The sequence below is a fragment of the Mobula hypostoma genome, chromosome 9 (genome assembly GCF_963921235.1).
Source record: "Mobula hypostoma chromosome 9, sMobHyp1.1, whole genome shotgun sequence".
Classification (NCBI taxonomy): domain Eukaryota; kingdom Metazoa; phylum Chordata; class Chondrichthyes; order Myliobatiformes; family Myliobatidae; genus Mobula; species Mobula hypostoma.
The window spans coordinates 65,320,644-65,345,014 of NC_086105.1; the positions used below are offsets into that span (position 1 = coordinate 65,320,644).

The 24,371-nt window shown below is 44.8% G+C and overlaps 1 protein-coding gene across 3 annotated transcripts in view; it reads right to left on the reverse strand.

The window, feature by feature from the left end:
- Positions 1-875: 875 nt before the first annotated feature.
- Positions 876-24,371, reverse strand: part of pawr (PRKC, apoptosis, WT1, regulator) — a 181,467-nt gene continuing 157,971 nt past the window's right edge. For 2 of the 3 annotated variants that reach the window (XM_063058425.1, XM_063058424.1), the window contains exons 5-7: positions 12,641-12,788; positions 10,564-10,668; positions 876-5,656 (exon numbers count right to left, since the gene is read on the reverse strand). In XM_063058425.1, coding sequence (XP_062914495.1) covers positions 5,570-5,656; positions 10,564-10,668; positions 12,641-12,788 — 340 coding nt within the window. In that variant the 3' untranslated portion in view covers positions 876-5,569. Of the gene's footprint in view, positions 5,657-5,907; positions 7,390-10,563; positions 10,669-12,640; positions 12,789-24,371 lie in introns of those variants that run through there. The other variant, XM_063058426.1, reaches the window with a different exon arrangement.

A 24,371-nucleotide genomic window follows, 5' to 3' on the forward strand; every position in this document is an offset into this window, starting at 1 on the left:
CGTATCTCCCTCCCTGACCATTATCTCCCTCTGGTGCTCCTCCCCCTTTTTCTTTTCTCCCATGGCCTTCTGTCCTCTCCTATTAGATTCCCCCTTCTGCAGCCCAGTACCTCTTTCACCAATCAACTTCTCAGCTCTTTACTTCTCCCCTCCAGCTCCTGGTTTTACCCGTCACCTTATGTTTCTCCCTCATCTCCCCCCAACTTTTAACTCATCTTTTTATTCTCCAGTCCTGCTGAAGGCTCTCAGCCCAAAACATCAACTGTACTCTTTTCCATAGATGCTGCCTGGCCTGTGAGTTCCTCCAGCAGTTTGTGTGTGTTGTTTGGATGTCAATGAACACTTGACCAAGCTTCTACAAATGAACTGTAGAAAATATCCTGGTCTGGTATAGCAAATTGAATGTACAGGAAGCTCCAGAGAATGCCCACTCTCTGGAAACATCCCTCCCCACCATTGGTAGTATCTACAGGAGGTGCTGCCTTATGAAGGCAACATTCATCATCAAGAGTCTCACCATTTGGGCTATGCCATCTTCTCGCAGCTACCGTCAGGCTGGAGATACAGAGCCTCAAGTCCCACACCATTCATTTATTTTGAACCAGTCGGCAAAAGTTTAACACTATTATCACTTTGCACTGAAATGGTCGTTTTTGTTCCAATTATGTTCTATCTTGTAAATGCTAATTTGTGTATAATTTGTTTATATTTTATTTGTGAATGTTGCTTATCTGATTCTCTGTACCTGCAATGCTGTGGAAAGTAAGTTTTTCATTACACCTGTGCACACATGGAATTGTGCACGTGACAATAAACTCATCATTGACTTCAGTTTGAAGGAAATAAAACCAAGAGCAGAACAAGTTTTAGTTGTGACATGCGTCAGTTTATTTTGCATAAATCTATCTGCAACAGCACAGTTTTACAATGTACCATTCTTCCTGATGCACTAATCTAACCTAGAAGGAAATCAAATGCATGTCAGAAGTCACAAGAATTAGCAACAGTCAGAACTCATTTCTTATGTATGCTGGCCTCTGTAAAGTTCAAAGCTCCAGGCTTTTTAATATTTTTAAGTGGATTCATTGAAAAGACTTTTTTTTTACATTTTCTGCTGTAATCTTGATGCGCTGCAAGCTGACTAACACCAAACGTGATTTATAGTTATGAATATTCTAAGTGTCGTGAAGACAGAAGTGTGCCCTTTGTTCAGCTGCCCTCACTAGATTATGTTATTCCATTCAATTTATAGGTCCCACCTCCATAATCTAGTTCGACTGTACCAAAGTCCAGAGGCTGAATTCAGTGACCCGCATCGCTGGTTAAGCACACACCAGCCACAGAGAAAACTCTGCCACGGACGGTCCCAAGCCTGGCTGTGAAAGGGGGAGGGATGGGCATGGGATTAGCAACCCCATCCCATAAAAAAAAAGAGCTAGAGAAACACCAACAAGAGCTCCGAAGACCGCATCCCTGGGAGAGGAAGGATCTTTGCCCAGACTGGCCCAAGACAGAGGGCTCTGATGAGCTGCCATCGGCAGCCTCTGCCCCAGTAGTGGTGATGGGCTTAAGAAGAAGAACGACAGAGAACTAATCCACACCAAATCTATTTGAAATTGATTCCATCACACTGATTGTTTCTTCAATCAAACAGAAAACGCAATGCAAGAAATGAAAACGATTAAGAATATGATGGTGTTCAAACAGGCAAAAGTATGATAAATATAAGCCTAGATCGAGCGGAGAGCCAGGGTGGAAGGGCATATTTTTAAGGTGATTGGAGGGAAGTATAGCAGGGATGTCAGGGGTAGGTTTTTTTTTTACACCGAGAGTGGTGGGTATATGGAATGCCCTGCCAGGGGTGGTGGTAGAGGCAGATATATAAAAAAACTCTGAGGATGATAGAAAATTGGAGGGTTATGTAGGGGAGAAGGGTTAGATTGACGTTACAGTAGGTTAAAAGGTCAGCACAACATTGTGGGCCGAAGGGCCTGTATTGTGCTGTAATGTTTATGTAATAACATTTGAACAACATGGTCTTTATTGAGTCATTCCCAATAGGCAGTAGTGTACTGTCTGCCTCCTTGTGCACCATGTTGCAGATTTTTTTATTTTTTAATGATTAGCGAGAAAAAAACTGTGAAGCATAAATTCAAAGGTCTGAGCTTGATTCAGAGTGTGTATGAGAGAGAGACACAATCTCTTTGACCCACTACCTTCAGGAAGGATGTCCAGAAGCATCAGGACTGGGTAAAAGCTCCTTCCCCGGGGCTGTGAGACTAATGAATACCCTGCCACCACCAAAGTCTCGTCACCAAAACACTGAGCTGCTTACTGTTTGTTTACCTGTACCACACACTACATGCACATTGAATTATATTTTATTAACTTGTATATGGTAATATTTCGGTTTAGGTGTTGTGTGAAATATGTTTTGTGGGTGCACCGCGGCCTGGAGGAAAGTTATTTTGATTGGTTGTATATATGCAGTCAGATGGGACTGGGAGACGGGAGTCTCAGTGGGAGGGGAAGAGGGAGAGGCTCACACAGTGCATTTCACACCTAGTGACAATGCCAGTTTATTGCACTGACAACACAGCAGGCTGCGTCCACCCTGCATCTATGACCAGTAAAACAGTCTCACAACACAGTGACAAAACAACAGTTCATTAACTCTCTGAAGTCATCTGGAAACCTACGAGCTGACTGTTGAAGTTAGCTTCCACAACCCAGGGTAAGGAAAGGTGGAAAAGACCAGGACTTCCTCATTTGGAGACCTCAGACAATACAGATCAGGGATAACATCTCCTCCTCGCTGACATTCAGCAACGATGCATGCTTAGCCCACTAATCTACTTTCTCTACAATTATGACTGTGTGGCTAAAAATTCATAGATGACACCACTGGTGTTTGCAGAATCTCCAACGGTGATAGATTGGCTGATTGAGTGGTATCACAGCTGTCCTGTACTCATCATCAATAAGACGGAGGAACTGACTGTGGACCTCACGAAGGGGAAGTCAGGAGAACCAGCACCAGTCCTCAATGAGAGGCAGTGGTGGCAAGGCTGAGCAGTTTCAACTTTTTGGGTGTCAGCATCTCAGAGGATCTATCCTGGGCCCAACACATTGATGTAATGGGCACACCAGTGGCTCTACTTCATAAAGAGTCTTGGTAGATTTAGTACGTCACCAAAGACTCTGGAAAATTTCTAAAGATGTATGGTGGAAAGCATCCTATCTGGTTGCATCACCATCTGGGACGGAGGCTCCCATGCACAGGAATGAAAGAGGCTGCACTGGGTTGTAGTCTCACCCAGCTCCATCACGGGCACAACCCTCTGCACCATCGAGGACATCTCCACGAGGTGATGCCTCAAGGCGCTGGCATCCACCATCAGGGACCTTCGGCACACAGGAGATGCCCTTCTCACATTACTACCATCAGGGTGCAGGGCACAGGAGCCTGAAAACACGCGCTGAACAACTCAGAAACAACTTCTTCCCCTTCGCCATCAGATTTCTCAACGGTTCAGGAATATCTCAGTATTCCTTTTTTTTTTGCAATATTTAGTTATTTTTGCACTTTATCGCTGTAAAGCAACAAAATTCATATCATATATGACAGTGATAATAAACCTGATTGTGATCAACAGTTCACTGAATCCTGGGATGAGCTCATGAGGTAAGATTGAGCAAGTGGGGCCTACACTTAGGCTTTAAGAGATGAACCCATGGAAACACACAAGATTCTGAGGGCAATTAACTGAGAGGTCTATTCCCTTATAAAACTAGGGGCCATGGTGTCAGAATGAAGGCATACTGCTTGAGACAAAGTTCTTCTCAGACACTGAGAGTCAGAAGAACGTCTTACCTCCACGGATGCTGCCTGACCCACTTAATTCCTCCAGCAGTTTGGGTTTTCTTCCACCACCACCCCCCCCCCACCGCCCCTCCAATCCTCAGAGAATGTGCGAATCCTTGAAATATGGAGTCTGCACCATCCATGGAATTCTCCGCCTGAAGATGTGGAGGCTAAAAGATTGGGGGAATTTAAAGTGGAGGCAGATAAATATTTGAAAGACTTCAAGGGTTGTTTTCTCTGGAGAAGTGGAGGTCAAGTAAAGACCTGTAGAAGTTTATAAAATTGTGAGAGGTGTAGATTGTGCAGGCAGCCGAAATCTTTTCCCCCGGGGTTGAAATGTTTAATACTAGAGGATATCTAAGAGGGGGAAAATTCAAAGTTCAGTACTAGAGGGGAGGGGAGAGGCAGTAATTTCATAGACGATGTTCTACAGCGAGAGTGGTGGGTGTCTGCATTGGGGTGGTGGTGGAGGCAGATATGATAGAGGTGTTAAAGGATACTTAGGCACGTGAATGCGCGGAGAATGGAAGGACATGAACCTTGTGCAGGCAGAAAGGATTAGTGTTTTTAGTCTAAGTACTGAGGACAACATTGTGGCCTGTTCCTGCCCAGTACTGTTCCATGTTGTACCAGGGGATTAAGGCAATGGGAAACAGGAACAGGAGAGGAGACGCGGCCTATGGCAGATCAGCCATAATCATATGGAATGGCGGGACAGAGCGGGCTACTCCTCTGATTTCCTTAGGTGTGCTCAGGGCCACGGAGGATTGGCGGGGAAATCAATGGTTGCTGGGATCAAGGAGGGAAGTCAAGATGTGGGTCAGGTCAACTACATTCTTAATGTATAATAGAACAAGCTCAAAAGGCTGAATGGCTCCTCCTGCTGTTTATGTTGCAACTTTTACCCAATCAGAGAGGACTACAGCATAAAAAACAGGCTCTTTGGCCCATCTTGTCCATACCAACTGTTATCCTCCCTTGTCCCATTGACCAGCACCAGGAACATAGCTCTCAATATCCCTCCCATCAATGCACCTACCAAACTTCTTTTAATTGTTGAAATGGAATGAATTTTGAAGGAGAAGTTCTACACTTCCGTGTCACAGATTAAGCACGAGACTGATACTACAGGATCAATGCCTTTCAAGGCTCTCGAGCAAAGTACATTTTAACAAAGTTTTGAATAGATGAGCTGAGAAAATATTGTGCACGTAGAAGTTGTACGGTTTGAAGCTTTAGCCACATCTTAAAGTGAGGGCTTGCTTGCAGCAGTGAAATCTCACTTCTTGAAACCATTTGCAGCTTTGACACGTATGCTCCTCTTGTGATGTTTGAACATAGCAGATGTGGTGAACTGGACTTGTACTGCGTGGATAACAAGACAGCAGCCATGATTCAACCTGTCGATCTGCTCATAAACGGCTCTGCAACAGAGGTTCTTGCAGGTTGTCTAAGGAAATACATCGGGAATTTTATTTAATCCAGCAGGTTCTACAGAAGGTCAATGGAGCCCGATGCGGTACATCTGTATGTGATAGAGGACTTTGAAAAGGTGTGTAATATTCTCAACTGAGGGGTGGTGTGAACTTGGGCATTCTCGTTCACAGTCTGGCCCTTGTGTTTCGCTTGCAAAGCGCAGTCCAGGAAGGCAATGTTATCAGTCAGACTGACACGGAGTGGTGTGCTGTAGGAGAAGGCAAGCTTCTACCTGGTGAGCTGGCCGACTACTTTCAGCAGTGTCTTGTTTTCTTGCTTCAGCTGGTCATTCTCGTCTTCAATTTCATCCAAATCCTTGAACGGGAAACAAAGGCAGCATGAGCTTGTGTTAACACACACAAAATGCTGGAGGAACTCAGCAGGTCAGGCAGCATCAGTGGAGAAGAACAGACAGTCAATGTTTCAAGCCTGACTACATATTCCCCATAGAGGCTGCCTGACCTGCTGAGTTCCTCATTTTCTGTGAGCTGCTCCAGATTTCCAGCATCTTTTATCTTTATGAGTTTATTAATCAGGGCAAAGAGCAGAAGGAGAAAGGCTCCCAGACTTCATCATTCAGCCACATATCAAGCACCCACATACTGGAGGAGATTTACAGTGGCCAATCAACCCGCATGTCTTTGAGAGGTGGGAAGAAACCGGAGTAACCAGAGGAAAACCACATGGTCATGGGGAGAACTTGCAAACTCCACAAAGACAGTGGCCAGGGCCAGGATTAACTCTGGTCTCCAGAGCTGTGAGGCAGAGGCTCTACCTCCTGTGCCACTCTGTTAGGTTTAATTGACAGGTCAAGCAGATACAGGCCAACTCAGGCCCTCCTCTGCTCAACCCTCACCCATGTACCCTGATTTATAGAATCATAGAACACTATAGCACGGAAACAGGTCCTTTAGGCCATCGAGTCCACACCAAACTATTAATCTGCCTCGTCCCATTGGCCTACACTTGGACCACAGCCCTCCATACCCCTTCCATCAATGCACTTACCTAAACTCCACTTAAATGGTGCAAGCAAACCTGCATCCACCACATCCACTGGCAGCTCATTCCACACTCCCACCACTCTCTGAGTGAAGACGCTCCCCTTCAGGTTCCCCTTAAATAGTTCACCTTTCACCCTTAACCTATGATCTTTGGTTTTAGTCTCATCCAACCTTGATGGAATAAGCCTACTGGCATTTATCCTAGCGATAACCCCTCTGCATTTTGTATGATCGAAGGTTCTTTTCATATTTGGTAACGTATTACTGTCTCGTTTGAATACAACAAGTGACTGAGCCTGCACACATCTTGTTGGAACAGGAAGAACACTAGTCAGGGTGGACTTACAAAAGGCTGCAGATGCTTGAAATCTGGAGCAACTTGCAAGATGCTGGAGGAACCCAGAGGGCCAGGCACCTACCAGATCCCACCACCTGCAGCTCCCTGTCACCTCCTCCTAGTGGTTAGCGCTAGCATTTCAATTCCTGCCGCTGTCTGTAAAGAGTTTGCACGTTCTCCATGTGACTCTGGAAGCTCCTGTTTCCTCCCACATTCCAAAAGCATACAGGTTAAGATTAGTAAGTTGTGGGCATGTCACGTTGGTGCCTGAAGCGTGGCGCGAGTTGCAGGCTGCCCCCAGCACACATTTCAGACGGTGTTGGTCACTGACGCAAAAGATGGATTTCACAGTATGTTTCGATGTGCATGTGACATATAAAGCTCTCTTTTATCAATCACTATTCCCACTTTCCCCAGATCTCACGGATCTCTTTGTTGCTTGGCTGGGGAATAAATTCAGATTCATTTATTTATCACATGTACATCGAAACAGACCCAGCTGGTGGCGTAGTGGCATCAGTGTCGGACGTCGGGACGTAACTCCGTGCTGGGTTACCAGCTGGTGATCTCTTTGGAAACTCACCCGGCAGAAGGCAAAGGCAAACCACTGCTGCAACTTGCCTCGTACGCGGTTCCCCACTACGTCAGAGAGGCGTGGAGGGAAATCGTCCGCTAACCGGAGAAACTCCGGATGCGACGTACCTTTCCTTTACATCGAAACAAACAGTGAAATGTGTCACTTGCATTAACAACCAACACAACCCAAGACTGAGATCATTATTAGCTTTATTTGTCACACGCCATCGAAACACGCAGTGAAATACGTACGTTGTTTGTGTCAATGACCAACATGGTATGAGGATGTGCTGGGAGCAGCCCACGAGTGTCACCACGCCAACACAGCATGGCCACAACTTGGGAACAATAACCCGTACGTCTTTGGAATGTGGGAGGAAACCAGAGTATTGGGAGGAAACCCATGCAGTCATGGGGAGAGCATGCACCATAAAATATTCAACTAATCGCTACATGATCGTACCACCCTAAAGATGTGCTGGGGGCACTGTTTTAAAATATCAGACAAAAGACACAAAGGGCAGATGAGGATAAACTTTGGAGATGTTGAGGAACTCACAAGCTGTGGGGTTGGAGCACAAAACTGAGTTGGTCAGGGCCATTGAGAGGAGACAGAAGAGGTTTTAAAGACAGGACAATGTGGTGGTTTCAGGGAACAAGTGAGGAAGACAGATGGGAAAACTCTAATAGGAGTTAGTAGGGACAAGACGGGTCGAATGGCAGCACAGACAAAATGCTGGAGGAACTCAGCAAGTCAGATGGCATCTATGGAGGGGAATAACAGCCAATGTTTCAGGCCAAGACCCTTCATCAGGACTAGAAAGGAAGGGGCAGAAGCCAGAATAAGAAGGTGGAAGGAGGGGAAGGAATAGAAGCTGGCAGGTGATAAGTGAGACCAGGTGAGGAGGAAGGTGGGTGGGCAGGGGAGAGGAGATGAAACAAGAAGCTGGGACGTGATAGGTGACAGAGATGAAAGGCTGAAGAAGGAATCTGATAGGAGAGGACAGTGGACCATGCAAGAAAGGGAAGGAGGAGGGGAACCAGAGGGAGGTGATGGGCAGGTGAGGAGAAGAGAAGAGGTGTGAGGGGAACCAGAATGGGGGAAGGAAAGAGAGGAGGAAGGAATGTGCGTGTGTGGGTGGGTGGGGGGGGATTATTGGAGGTTAGAGAAAGGGAACAGAAATTTGGATAAGTACACGGATGGGAAGGGTATGGAGGGCCACGGTCCAAGTGCGTGTGTCAATGGGACTAGGCAGAATAACAGTTCAGCATGAACTAAATGGGCTAAAGGGCCTGTTTCTGTGCTGTAGTGCTTCAGGACTCTGTAACAGGGAAGACCTCCTTGTCCAAGTCTTTGATTTTAAGACAAGCTGCCAGCCCAAACCTTCCCCGTTCAGCAGCTCTGAAGGGTGATTTTTTTCCCTCTAGGCTTGTTGCATAACCAAACTGAGATTACTGTGAGCAAGCGTAGGGTGATCAAAAGATCAAAAAGGCCTGATCTCCAGGCTCCTCTGGAAATTCCAGGACTCAGCTTGGCTGTTGAACAAACACATTCTAAAATAGTTTCCTCAGGAGAACTAAGCCCTTGGACCTGCTCTTAATCATTTGAAACACATGGTGCACGCAAGCGTTAATTTAATGTTTTCAGTCGTACTTTCAGGAGGAATCCTGTTGTCAGGGAGAAACGTCTGTGAACAGCGTACAAGGCTAGACAAGTGAGCACAATTCCAGTCATGTGGCCAATTAAATAGACTCAACAGAGCAAATAATTCCAACTGAGCAGATGTTACTAGGAAAGATTAAATGTTACTTCTCGCATGGGGTTGATACACGATGGGATGTAGATTAAGTTTATTAAGTTTGCAGTTCATACTTTCAGACTGCAGAACCAACACCCCTCTTGAGCTGCACAGTAGCACAGCAACTGGAATAAGACTATTCCAGTGCTAGCAACCTGGGTTAAATTCCCCCGCAGTCTATAAAGAGTTTGTACATTCCCCCCTTGACAGTGTGTGCCTCCTCTGGGTGCTCCAGTTTCCTCCCACATTTTAAAGACGTACAGACTAGTAAGGGTTAGTAAATTGTGGGCATGCTACGTTGGTGCTGGAAGCATGGTGACATTTGTGGGCTGCCCGCAGCACATCCTCAGACTATGTTGGTCACTGATGCAAACGAAGCATTTCACTGAGTCTGGAGTTTTGATGTACATGTAACAAGTGAAGCTAATCTAATCTAATCTAATCAAATCCTGCAGATGTGGGAATTCCAGAGTAATGCACACAAAATGCTGGAGGAACTCAGCAGGTCAGGCAACATCTATGGAAATGAAGAAACAGTTGATGTTTCAGGCCCTTCCTCAGGACTAGAAGGAAGATGGAAGAAGCCAGAATAAGGAGTTGGTGGGAGAAAGCCAGGCTGGTGGGAAGGGGTTGGGGGGAGGACTATAGTACGAGGCTGGGAGGTGATAAGAGGAAAAGGGAAAGGGAAAGGGCTGGAGAAAATGGAATCTGATATAAGAGGAATGTGGACCTTGGGAGAAAGGGAAGGAGAAGGGGCATCAGTGGGAGGTGATAGGCAAGTGAGGAGGTAAGAGGGAGCCAAAGTGGGGAACTGAAGAAGAGGGAAGGGGATGGAGAAGAAATTACCGGACGTTAGAGAAATCAATGTTCATGCCATCAGCTTGGGAGGGTACCCAGTGGAATATGATGGGCTGCTCTTCCAACCTCATCGTGACAGTAGGGGAGGCCAAGAAGCAACATGTGGGAACAGGAACAGGAACGGAGATTGGAATTAGAATGGTTGCCCATCAGGAAATCCTGCCCTTTGTGGATGGAGCTTGACAAAGTGGTCTCCCAATCTGCTCCAGGTCTCATCAATGTGGAGAAGGACCCCAACAGATTCACAGGTGATGTATTGCTTCACCTGGAAGTATTCTTTGGGGCCCTGAATAGAGGTGAGAGAGGACATGAATCGGCAGGTGTAGCATTTCTTCCTCTTGCAACACCTTCCCCCCATTCTCCTCTTTCGGCAGGGATTCATTTGTCTATTTCTCCCTCCTCATTAACTTCCTTCCTAGCACTTATCCCTGCAAGTGATGGCAGAAGAATGACGCTGAACAGTAAATAATTATTACACAACCTCAAAGAATACTAAGTCGGTCATGACAGAACGGGGGAGTAGACTTGATGGGCCAAATGGCCTAATTCTGCTCCCGTATTTTAAGGATTTATTATTTTTATTTGCCCCTTTCCATTCCTTCCACTTGAACTGCCTCTAATGGTTAGGGTCTAACCAGTGATTCTTACTCTGTTAAGAAGGTCGATTTCTTCCTTCAGTTTCCCAATGAGATCGTCCCGATCCTGTAGCTGTTTCAGCAGCTTCTGATTTTCTTGCCTCTCCTTGGCAAGTTCCTGTTGAGAGACAGAGATCGCCCATCAACCGTGATGTTGAGTGATTAATCTAACCTCCCCAGCTGAATATGGAGCCAGGGAGTCAAGGAGTCTTAGAAACACAGAGCTGGGCAGACCAACACACACAGAATGCTGGAGGAAATCAGCAGGTCAGGCAGCACCTACAGAGAGGAAGAAGGAGTCAACACTTCAGACTGAGATCCTCCATAGATGCTGCCTGACCTGCTGAACATCTACAGCACTTTGTGCCTGTGTGTTGCCCTCTTGTGCTTGTAGAAATAGCCCATTGAGCCCACGGTATCCATGCTCACCGGCAACATACCCATCCACACTAATCCCATCTCCCAAGACTTGACTGGTACCCTGCAATCCCAGGTGATTCAAGTGTTTATTCAAACACTTCTTAAAACATTGCTGTGTCCACCACTCTCTCTGGCAGCGTGCTCCAAGTACTCACCACTCTCCTCGTGAGAAAGGTTCCCCAGAAATCCCCTCTAGGCCTCAAAACAGTGAAATAATTCCTTATTCCACTTGCACATATCTGTTACTGCAGTGCCTTCTTTTCCTGCATGTACTTCCAAAGAGTTCCACCCAGCACCACTGGAATATAGAACCAAGCGTCATTCCCTCTCCAGATGCAAAGTCCAGGTGGAAGGTTGCACTGGAAGCTTTGTAACTTGGGAAGTACAGGCAGGCAGTACATTACAAAGAGGAGAGAGGAGCAGAGAGTGAAACAAACCCCTCTCATTCCCCCTCAGCCTCCCCTCCCCACCCCCATACAGCACAGAACACTACAGCACAGTACAGGCCCTACAGCCCACGATGTTGTGCCCAATCTTTTAACCTACTGTGATCTAACCCTTCCTTCCTACATTTTTCTATTATCTGATTGCGTCTTAAATGCTCCTAATGTATCGGCCTCAATCACCACCCCTGGCAGCGCATTCCACATGCCCACCACGCTCTGTGTAAAAGTCCTATACTTTCCTCCAAGCTCCTTAAAGTTATGCCCCCTCATAGTACCCATTTACACCCTGGGAAAAAGTCTTTGTCCATCTACTTGATGTGCACCTCTTATCATCTTGTACATCTCTATCAAGTCATCCCCATCCTCCTTCACTCCAAAGAGAAAAGCCCTAACTTGTTCAGCCTTTCCTCAGGAAACCCCCTCACCGGGCTTGTACAGAAACTTGGCTCTGCTAACAGCCACTGGACTCGGTGGTGAGAAAGCCACATTTCTCAAACAATGTACGTCTAGAGTCAGTATGGTTTGAGTCCAACCAAATGGGAAAGTTGGGATGTTTCGATTAACTGGACCCCGATTTGAGCAAATGCTGTGTAAATACTGCCCATAAACAATTACCCATCCTACACCACATACAATTACAAAGAAAATGTATTTACTAATTTCAGCGTTATCAACCAGTTATTAAGAGGAAAAGGAAAAGAAAAAAAATAAAAAGCCCCATTACAATTAAACTAGTCTAGAGCTCATCTCTTCCAAAAGCCGAGTGTGTCTGTTACTCATGGTGCCGAATTTTCTCGCCAATCACCAGCAGAACTTACCATCTTGGACTCCTTCGACTCGCGAAGCACTCCTTGCAATGGCGCCTTCCCATTGGATCGAATCCCACAGCCATCTCTCCCCATCTTCCCCTCTATCTCCCGCCAAACAGAACATAAACCCCACCAGTGTCCTTCACAAATCTCTCTCCGTCCAGCTTTCTCTAGAACCTTCTCCCAATTCCAAATTCCTGATTGGCTGACACAACATTCCCAAGTTGAACATCATAGCCCCTTATCTTTAACTGAAACCCAAACACTATCAGCATGTCACAGCTCTTCTACAGAAAGCTACTAAATGAAATACCCTAAAGCATTAGCAGTAAAAATCTTAACCAGGGCATTATACTCGTAAGACTTGTTCTTTAATCCAGGCAACATTCTGATAAATCTCCTCTGCAGAACATACCTTTTCAAATTCTTCCAATTTCTTCTCTAATGAACCACCATAGCTTGCAGAGTTGCCATAGCGACCATAGCCCATTCTCTCACCTCGACCAGAGTATCGGTTATTGGTTGAGTACGTAGGGATGTCTTCTTCAGGAGCACCCATGGAGCTGAGGAAGAACACAGAACATAAACACATTACAGCACAGTACAGGCCATTCAGCCCACAAAGTTGTGCAGACCCTTTAACTGTCTCTGAGATCAATCTTAACAAACGTGTGATTTTAAACTTGAAGGGGAACAAAAACTGTGGCAGAATGCTGAGCTGATGAGAGCGATTCGATATAGCAAGTGCAGGTGAATTAATGAAAAGCATTCAGTGTCCTGTGAATGGTGGGTGAATATATCAGGCTTTGTCTCGCACATCTAGGCGGCAAGGTACCGTAGAGGTTAACGTAACGCTCTACAGCACCAGCAACGCTGGTTCAATGCCCACCACATTTTAAAGTCGTAAGGGTTAGGCTTAGTAAATTGTGGACATGCACTTGTGGGCTGCCCCGGTACATCCTCGAACTGCACCTTTCAACGTACATGTGACAAATAAAGATAATATGCAGTAAAGCTAATCTTTAATCTCGCTGCTGAGTCTGCTGCAGTAAAATGGGCCACACTCTTCCTCTGACTGCAGGGTTGTCGGTTTGGATCTGAGTGTATGTCGAGGTTGACACCATGACCAGCATGTACAAGGGACAACACACTTCCAGATGTGCCCTCATTCTGAGCAGAGGATTCCCCTCTCTGGTGGCTACCCATAGCACTAATTTGGAGAGGCTGTGAGAAGGTGCTCTGAACCCTCAACCAACCTGAAGGGAAGAGAAAAAACTTGACTGACTGCCATTAGTGAAGGTATAAAGCTGCCCACCTTCCTCCAGTTCTGAGGGAATATCTTTGAGAGGGTGGTGAAGAGAACCATTGGAGCGTTGGCTTTCATTGGTCATGGAGCACAGAAGTCGGGATCTTATGTTGCAATGTACCAGATGCTGGATTAGCTTTGTTTGTGAAATGCACATCGAAACATACAATGAAATGTATATCAAAACATACAGTGAAATGCATCTTCTGCATCAAATCATATCAGTGAGGATTGTGCTGGCATCACCATGCTTCCAGCACCAACGTAGCATGCCCACAACTCACTAACCCTAAACCTTACATCTTTGGAACGTGGGAGAAAACTGGAGCACCTGGAAGAAACCCACACAGTCATGAGTAGAACGTACAGACTCCTTCCAGACAGCGGTGCGAATTGAAACCCGATCGGCGATTGCTGGTGCTGTAAAGTGACTGCAGTAACTGCTACACTGGGGGAAGACCGTGTTCAGTTTTAGTTGCCCTGCTATAGGAAAGTTGCGATCAAGCTGGAAAGAACAGGGAGGAGATTCACAAGCTGTTGCCAGATCTCAAGGGACAGAGCTAGTTGGGCACTTTTTTCTTCACTGGAGCATAGGAGAATGAGGTGATCTTACAGAGGTATGGAAAATCATGAAAGCCATAGATAGGGTGAACGTGTCTTTTCCCAGAGTTGGGGAATCAAGAAGAGAGCACAAGTTTAAGGTAAGGCGGGGATATAATAGGAACTTGAGGTATAACTTTTTTACCCAGAAGGTGGTTAATACTTGGAATGGACTGCCAGCGGAAGTAGTTAAGGCAAGTATATTAAGAACAAACGAAATGCTGAACTCAGCGAGTCAGGCACTGTCTCGCCGTCTGGAGGGGAATAAACAGATGATGCTTAAGCCAAAACATTGTGTTTATTTCCCTCCATAGATGCCACCTGACCTGCTGAGTTCTTCTATCATTTTCAGTACTGCTTTTGATTTCCACATCTGCAAAAACTCTTGTGTTTACATTAACAACACCTAACAGAGGTGGATACGAAAAGTTCAAATGGATATGGGCCAAAACACACAGATAAATTTGAATAGCAAAACACACAAAATGCAGGTGGAACTCAGCAGGTCAGGCAGTATCTATGGAAAAGAGCCCGAAACGTCCACTGTCTACTCTTTTCCACAGACGCTGCATGGCCTGCTGAGTTCCTCCTGCACTTTGTGTGTGTTGCTTTGGATTGCCAGCACCTGCAGATGTGTTTCCTCATGTTTATAAACTCAAATAGTTTAGATGGGCACCTTGGTCAGCATGGACCAGTTGGGCAGAAGGGTGTGCTTTTGTGCTGAATGACTCCATGACTTTAAACAGCAATTTTACAGAAGCTGCTGACACGCTTTGATGTCTTGTTTCCACTGCATCAATGACAATTTTGGTGCTATCATGACACAGGAAGGCCTTTAAACTAATAATAAGAGAATCATTATAATCCTGATCAGCACCAGGAAGCAAATTAGTCGAGTTTTACTGAACAGGAAAGTTGTTTTGACGGCCAACGTCAGTCATGTGAACATTAACCTGCAGCCACAGAGTGGCCTGGACTTTCAGGTTAGAAGAGTAATGCATGACTTTGCTATGACTCAGCACTTTAGAAGAGTCACAAGTTGTTGCAGTCAGTTCTACCTGATATCATTGGTAACACAAACTATACAATTAGGTGACGTCACCAACAAAGAATGTTAAATGCAGAATGACTGTGTTTGACATGGCTTTTAACTCACTGGTAAAACCATACACAAATATAATTACCAGGGTATGTAATAGTCGTTAGCTCTTGACTACCTTCTCAAATGAACAAAGTCTGTCACAATGTGGAAGGGCCATACAACCATAAGACATAGGAGCAAAATTAGACCATTCAGCCCATTGAGTCTGCTCTATTTCATCATGGCTGATCCACTTATCCTCTCAACCCCATTTCTCCTGCCTTCTCCCCGTAATTTTTCATGCCCTGACTAATTAAGAACCTATCTGCCTCTGCTTTAAATATACCCAATGACCTGGCCTTCACAGCCGCCCGTGGCAATGAAATCCACGGATTCACCACTCTCTGGCTAGAGAAATACCTCCTCATCTCAGTTCTAAGTGAACATTCCTCTATTCTGAAGCTGTACCCTCTGGTCCTAGATTCTCCCACTACTGGAAACATCCTCTCTACATCCACTCTATCTAGGCCTTTTAACATTCGATAGGTTTCAATGAGAATTCCTTCTCCCCCCTCCCCCCTCCATTCTTCTAAATTCCAGCAATAACCATTTCATTCCCAGAATCATTCTCACAAGCCTCCTCTGAATCCTCTCCAATGTCAGCACATCCTTTCTTAGATAAGGGGCCCAACGTTGCTTACAATACTTGAATTGCAGTCTGATCAGTGTTTATAAAGGCCCAACATTACAACCCTGCTTTTATATTCTAGTCCACTCAAAATGAATGCTAACATTGCAATTGCCTTCACCACTATCGACTCAACCAGCAAGTGAACCTTTAGGGAATCCTATACGAGGACTCTCAAATCCCCTTGCACCTCAGATTTCTTAATTTTCTCCAGATGTAGAAAATAGTCTACGCTTTTATTCCTTCTAACAAAGTGCATGACCAGACACCTCCCAACAGTGTATTCTATCTGCCACTTCTAATCTTAGTCTTTCTGAAGCCTCCCTGCTTCCTTCACACTACCTGTCTTTTCACTAACCTTTGTACTGTCCATAAACATGAACAAAGACAAAGCCATCAATTCCTTCATCCAAATCATTAACATATAACATAAAAAGCAGCAGTCCTAACACGAGAAAAGGCTCCCTTTGTTCCCACTCTTTGCCTCCTGCCAATAAACCAATCCTCTATCCATGCTAGTATCTTTCCTATAATAACATGGGCTCTTAACTTGTGATGCAGCCTCACGTGCAGCACTTCTGAAAAATCAAGTACCCAACATCCACCAATTCTCCTTCGTCAATCCTGTTTACTATTTACTCAAAGAATTACAACAGATAATGCTAACTTCGACCTATTTTAGCATGTGCTTCTAAATTTTTTTAAATTTCAAAATATACTTTATTCAAAAATAATTATATACACTAAACCATTCAATAACTTCCCATCCTTTACATACGTTTCCATTCTCGTCTGTACATATCCATATTTATGGCCACCCACATGGCACTCCAGTTGTTCACCTTACCACATCATTGTTGAGGGGTATATGTGCTTCTAAATACCCTGAAACCACAACTTTAATGATCGACTCCTATATTTCCCAACCACTGAGGTCAGGCTAACAGGCCTTTCTTCTGCCTCCCTTAAGTCTTGGAGAGTGGAGAGACATTTGAAATTTTTTAGTCCTCTGGAACCATGCCAGAATCTCACATCGGCCCCTGACCCTCTTAAACTTCCAGCATACTGCTTGTGTCTTCCACAATGAAGACTGATGCAAAATACTTATTCAGTTTGTCCGCTATTTCCTTGTCCCCCATTACTACCACTGCAGTGTGATTTTTCAGCAGTCCAATATCTACTCTTGCCTCTCTTTTACACTCTATGTATCTGAAAAAAACTTTCAGTATCCTCTTTGATATTATTGGCTAGCTTACCTTCATATCTTACCTTCTTATTGCTTTTTTAGTTGCCTTCTAATTGTTTTTAAAAGCTTGCTATTCCCCTAGCTTCCCACTAATTTTTGCTCTATTATATGCCCTCCCTTTTGCTTTTATGTTGTATTTGACTTCCCTTATCAGCACATCAGCCTACTTTAGAGTACTACTTCTTTTTGGGATGTATCTATCCTATGCCTTCCGAATTGCTCTCAAAAACTCAATCCATTGCTGTTCTGTCGTCATCCCTGCTAGCGTTCCCTTCCCATCAATATCGACCAGCTACTCTCTCATGCCTCTATAATTCCTTTTACTCCACTGTTATACTGATACTTCTGACTTAGCTTCTCCCTTTCAAATTGCAGGGTGAATTCTGTCATATTATGATCACTGTCTCCTAAGAGTTTCTTGACCTTAAGCTCCCTAATCAAATCCATTTCATTACAGAACACCCAATCCAAAACAGCTTTCTCCCAGGTGGGTTCAACCACAAGCTGCTCTAAAAAGCCATCTCATAGGCATTCTACAAATTCCCTCTGTTGGGATTCAGCACCAACCTGATTTTCTCAATCTACCGGAAATCCCCTATTACTATCGAAAATTGTCCTTTTGACATGCCTTTTCTATCTGCCATTGTAATTTATACTCCACACCCTGGCTAATTTTCAGAGGCCTGTATACATGTCTCTCATCAGGGTCTTTTTACCCTTGCAGTTTCTCAATTCCACCCACACGGATTCTACATCTTCCGATCCTATGTCACCTCTTTCTAAGGATTTGAGTTCAGTCCTTACTAACAGAGACACCCCACCCATCTGCCTACCTGCCTGACTTTTAGATACAACCTGTATCCTTGGATGTTAAGCTCCCAACTATAATCTTCTTTCAGCCACAAGTTAGCAATGCCCTCAACGTCACACCTACCAATCTCTAACTGCGCTACAAAATCTACCTTATTCAAATACAACACCTTCAGCCCTGTATTTGTCATCCTTTTTGATTTTGTCCCTATGTTACACTGCAACTCATCCCACTGACCGCAATTTTGTCCTATCCTCTTTGATATTATTGGCGAGCTTACCTTCATATCTTACCTTCTTATTGCTTTTTTAGTTGCCTTCTAATTGTTTTTAAAAGCTTGCTATTCGTCCTGACCTTCCTGACAAGCCTCACTACAACTACAACTGCTTGTATACCAACTGCCCCATCACTCCAGTTCTCATCCCCCCGCCAATTTTGTTCAAACCTTCCCCAACAGCTTTAGCTAACCTGCCCACAAGGATATTGATCCCCCTCGGGTTCAGGTGTGACTCATTACTTTTATATAGGTCGTACCTTCTCCAGAAGAGATTCCAATGATCCAGAAACCTGAAGTCTTGCCCCTGCACAAGTTCCTCAGCCACATATTCATCAACAAATCATCCTATTCTTACCCTCACCGATGCGTGGCACAGGCAGCTATCCAGAGATAACCACCCTGGAGGTCTTGCTTTTCAGCTTTCTACATAACTCCCAATACTTTCTCTTCAGGACCACCTCCCTTTTCTTCCCATGCCTTTGGTGCCAAAATGTACCAAGACTTCTGGCTGCTCACCCTCCCCCTTAGATGCCACGGACCTGATCCAGATGTCCCTGACCCTGGCACCTGGAAGGCTACATAGCATCAGGAGTCTCTTTCATGTCTACAGAATCTTGTGTCTACACTTCTAACTATGGAACCCCCTATCACTACTTCAGTCCTCTCCTTCCCTCCTCCCCTTTCCCTTCCAAACCACAGCACCAGACTCAGTGCCAGAGACAATAGACAATAGGTGCAGGAGTAGGCCATTTGGCCCTTCGAGCCAGCACCGCCATTCACTGTGATCATGGCTGATCATCCACTATCAGTATCCAGTTCCCGCCTTATCCCCATAACCTTTGATTCCACTATCTTTAAGAGCTCTATCCATCTCTTTTTTGAAAGCGTCCTGAGACTTGGCCTCCACAGCCTTCTGGGCCAGAGCATTCCATATATCCATCACTCTCTGGGTGAAAAAGTTTTTCCTCAACTCCGTTCTAAACGGCCTACCCCTAATTCTTAAACTGTGGCCTCTGGTTCTGGACTCACCCGTCAGCGGGAACATGCTTCCTGCCTGCAGCGTGTCCAATCCCTTAATAATCTTATATATTTCAATAAGATCCCCTCTCAGCCTTCTAAATTCCAGAGTATACAAGCCCAGTCGCTCCAATCTTTCGACATATGACAGTCCCGCCATCCCAGGAATTAACCTTGTGAACCTACACTACACTCCCTCAATAGCAAGAATGTCCTTCCTCATATTTGGAGAACAAAACTGCACACAGTACACCAGGTGTGGTCTCATCAGGGCCCTGTACAGCTGCAGAAGGACCTCTATGCTCTTACACTCAATTCCCCTCGTTATGAAGGCCAGCATGCCATTAGCTTTCTTCACTGCCTGCTGTACTTGCATGCTTGCTTTCAGTGACTGATGTACAAGAACACCTAGATCTCCTTATGCTTCCCCTTTTCCTAACTTGACTCCATTTAGATAATAATCTGCCTTCCCATTCTTACCACCTAAGTGGATAACCTCACATTTATCCACATTAAACTGCATCTGCCCACTCACCCAGCCTGTCCAAGTCACCCTGCATTCTCATAACATCCTCCTCACATTTCACACTGCCACCCAGCTTTGTGTCACTGGCAAATTTTCTAATGTTACTTTTAATTCCCTCATCTATATCATTAATATATATTGTAAACAGCTGCGGTCCCAGCACTGAACCCTGCGGTACCCCATTGGTCACTGCCTGCCATTCCGAAAGGGACCCATTAATCACTACTCTTTGTTTTCTGTCAGCTAGCCAATTTTCAATCCATGTCAGTACTCTGCCCCCAATACCATGTGCCCTAATTTTGCCCACTAATCTCCTATGTGGGACTTTATCAAAGGCTTTCTGAAAGTCCAGGTACACTACATCCACTGGCTCTCCCTTGTCCATTTTCATAGTTACATCCTCAAAAAATTCCAGAAGATTAGTCAAGCACGATTTCCCCTTCGTAAATCCATGCTGACCCGGACCAATCCTGTTACTACTATCCAGATGTGTCGTAATTTCATCTTTTATAACTGACTCCAGCATCTTTCCCACTACCGACTTCAGGCTAACCCGGTCTATAATTCCCTGTTTTCTCTCTTCCTCCCTTCTTGAAGAGAGGGACAACATTAGCCACCCTCCAATCCACAGGAACTGATCCTGAATCCATAGAACATTGGAAAATGATTGCCAATGCGTCCACGATTTCTAAAGCCACCTCCTTAAGTACCCTGGGATGCAGACCATCACGTCTCGGGGACTTATCAGCCTTCAGACCCAACAGCCTATCTAACACCATTTCCTGCCTAATATAAATTTCCTTCAATTCATCCATTACCCTAGGTCCTTTGGCCACTATTACATCTGGGAGATTGTTTGTGTCTTCCCTAGTGAAGACGGATCCAAAGTACCTGTTCAACTCATCTGCCATTTCCTTGTTCCCCATAATAAATTCACCCGCTTCTGTCTTCAAGGGCCCAATTTTGGTCTTAACTATTTTTTTCCTTTTCACCTACCTAAAGAAGCTTTTACTATCCTCCTTTATATTCTTGGCTAGTTTACCTTCGTACCTCATTTTTTCTCTGCGTATTGCCTTTTTAGTTACCTTCTGTTGCTCTTTAAAAGTTTCCCAATCCTCCGGCTTCCCACTCGTCTTTGCTATGTTATACTTCTTCTCTTTTATTTTTATACTGTCCATTACTTCCCTTATCAGCCACGGCCTCCTCTTACTCCCCTTAGGATCTTTCTTCCTCTTTGGAATGAACTGATCCTGCACCTTCTGCATTATTCCCAGAAACACTTGCCATTGCTGTTCCACTGTCATCCCTGCTAGGGTATTGTTCCATTGAACTTTGGCCAGCTCCTCCCTCATAGCTCCATAGTTCCCTTTGTTCAACTGTAATACTGACACTTCCAAGTTTCCCTTCTCCCTCTCAAATTGTAGATTAAAATTTATCATATTATGGTCACTACCACCTAATGGCTCCTTTACCTCGAGGTCCCTGATCAAATCCAGTTCATTGCACCACACTAAATCTAGAATTGTGTTCTCTCTGGTAGGCTCCAGTACAAGCTGTTCTAAGAATCCATCTCGGAGGGACTCCACAAAATCCCTTTCTTGGGGTCCAGTACCAACCTGATTCCTCCAGTCTACCTGCATGTTGAAGTCCCCCATAACAACTGTAGCATTACCTTTGTGACATGCCAATTTTAACTCTTGATTCAACTTACACCCTACATCCAGTCTACTGTTGGGGGCCTGTAGATAACTCCCATTAGGGTCTTTCTACCCTTAGAATTTCTCAGTTCTATCTATACTGACTCTACGTCTCCTGATTCTATGTCCCCCCTCGCAAGGGACTGAATATCATTCCTCACCAACAGAGCCACCCCAACCGCTCTGCCCATCAGTCTGTCCTTTCGATAGGATGTATACCCTTGAATATTCATTTCCTAGGCCCTGTCCACTTGAAGCCATGTCTCTGTTATTCCCACAACATCATACTTACCAATTTCCAACTGTGCCTCAAGCTCATCCACTTTATTTCTTATACTCTGTGCATCCATATACAATACTTTTAATTCATTACTCCCCTCACCTCCCATATCAATTCCTATTTCATAGTCATACTTTATTGATCCCGGGGGAAATTGGTTTTCGTTACAGTTGCACCATAAATAATAAATAGAAACATAGAAGCATAGAAAATAGGTGCAGGAGTAGGCCATTTGGCCCTTCGAGCCTGCACCGCCATTTATTATGATCATGGCTGATCATCCAACTCAGAACCCTGCCCCAGCCTTCCCTCCATACCCCCGATCCCCGTAGCCACAAGGGCCATATCTAACTCCCTCTTAAATATAGCCAATGAACTGGCCTCAACTGTTTCCTGTGGCAGAGAATTCCACAGATTCACCACTCTCTGTGTGAAGAAGTTTTTCCTAATCTCGGTCCTAAAAGGCTTCCCCTTTATCCTCAAACTGTGACCCCTTGTTCTGGACTTCCCCAACATCGGGAACAATCTTCCTGCACCTAGCCTGTCCAATCCCTTTAGGATTTTATACGTTTCAATCAGATCCCCCCTCAATCTTCTAAATTCCAACGAGTACAAGCCCAGTTCATCCAGTCTTTCTTCATATGAAAGTCCTGCCTTCCCAGGAATCAATCTGGTGAACCTTCTTTGTACTCCCTCTATGGCAAGGATGTCTTTCCTCAGATTAGGGGACCAAAACTGCACACAATACTCCAGGTGTGGTCTCACCAAGGCCTTATACAACTGCAGTAGTACTTCCCCGCTCCTGTACTCGAATCCTCTCGCTATAAATGCCAGCATACCATTCGCCTTTTTCACCGCCTGCTGTACCTGCATGCCCACTTTCAATGACTGGTGTATAATGACACCCAGGTCTCGTTGCACCTCCCCTTTTCCTAATCAGCCACCATTCAGATAATAATCTGTTTTTCTATTTTTGCCACCAAAGTGGATAACTTCACATTTATCCACATTAAATTGCATCTGCCATGAATTTGCCCACTCACCCAACCTATCCAAGTCACTCTGCATCCTCCTCACAGCTAACACTGCCACCCAGCTTCGTGTCATCCACAAACTTGGAGATGCTGCATTTAATTCCCTCATCCAAGTCATTAATATATATTGTAAACAACTGGGGTCCCAGCACTGAGCCTTGCGGTACCCCACTAGTCACCGCCTGCCATTCTGAAAAGGTCTCGTTTATTCCCACTCTTTGCTTCCTTCCTGTCTGCTAACCAATTCTCCATCCACATCAATACCTTACCCCCAATACCGTGTGCTTTAAGTTTGCACACTAATCTCCTGTGTGGGACCTTGTCAAAAGCCTTTTGAAAATCCAAATATACCACATCCACTGGTTCTCCCCTATCCACTCTACTAGTTACATCCTCAAAAAATTCTGTTAAATTCATCAGACATGATTTTCCTTTCACAAATCCATGCTGACTTTGTCCGATGATTTCACCACTTTCCAAATGTGCTGTTATTACATCTTTGATAACTGACTCCAGCAGTTTCCCCACCACCGACGTTAGGCTAACCGGTCTATAATTCCCTGGTTTCTCTCTCCCTCCTTTTTTAAAAAGTGGGGTTACATTAGCCACCCTCCAATCCTCAGGAGCTAGTCCAGAATCTAACGAGTTTTGAAAAATTATCACTAATGCATCCACTATTTCTTGGGCTACTTCCTTAAGCACTCTAGGATGCAGACCATCTGGCCCTGGGGATTTATCTGCCTTCAATCCCTTCAATTTATCTAACACCACTTCCCTACTAACATGTATTTCGCTCAGTTCCTCCATCTCACTGGACCCTCTGTCCCCTACTATTTCTGGAAGATTATTTATGTCCTCCTTAGTGAAGACAGAACCAAAGTAATTATTCAATTGGTCTGCCATGTCCTTGTTCCCCATAATCAATTCACCTGTTTCTGTCTGCAGGGGACCTACATTTGTCTTTACCAGTCTTTTCCTTTTTACATATCTATAAAAGCTTTTACAGTCAGTTTTTATGTTCCCTGCCAGTTTTCTCTCATAATCTTTTTTCCCCTTCCTAATTAAGCCCTTTGTCCTCCTCTGCTGAACTCTGAATTTCTCCCAGTCCTCAGGTGAGCCACTTTCTCTGGCTAATTTGTATGCTTCTTCTTTGGAATTGATACTATCCCTAATTTCTCTTGTCAGCCACGGGTGCACTACCTTCCTTGATTTATTCTTTTGCCAAACTGGGATGAACAATTGTTGTAGTTCATCCATGCAACCTTTAAATGCTTGCCATTGCATATCCACCGTCAATCCTTTAAGTGTCATTTGCCAGTCTATCTTAGCTAATTCACGTCTCATACCTTCAAAGTTACCCCTCTTTAAGTTCAGAACCTTTGTTTCTGAATTAACTATGTCACTCTCCATCTTAATGAAGAATCCCACCATATTATGGTCACTCTTACCCAAGGGGCCTCTCACGACAAGATTGCTAATTAACCCTTCCTCATTGCTCAAAACCCAGTCCAGAATAGCCTGCTCTCTAGTTGGTTCCTCGACATGTTGGTTCAAAAAACCATCCCGCATACATTCCAAGAAAT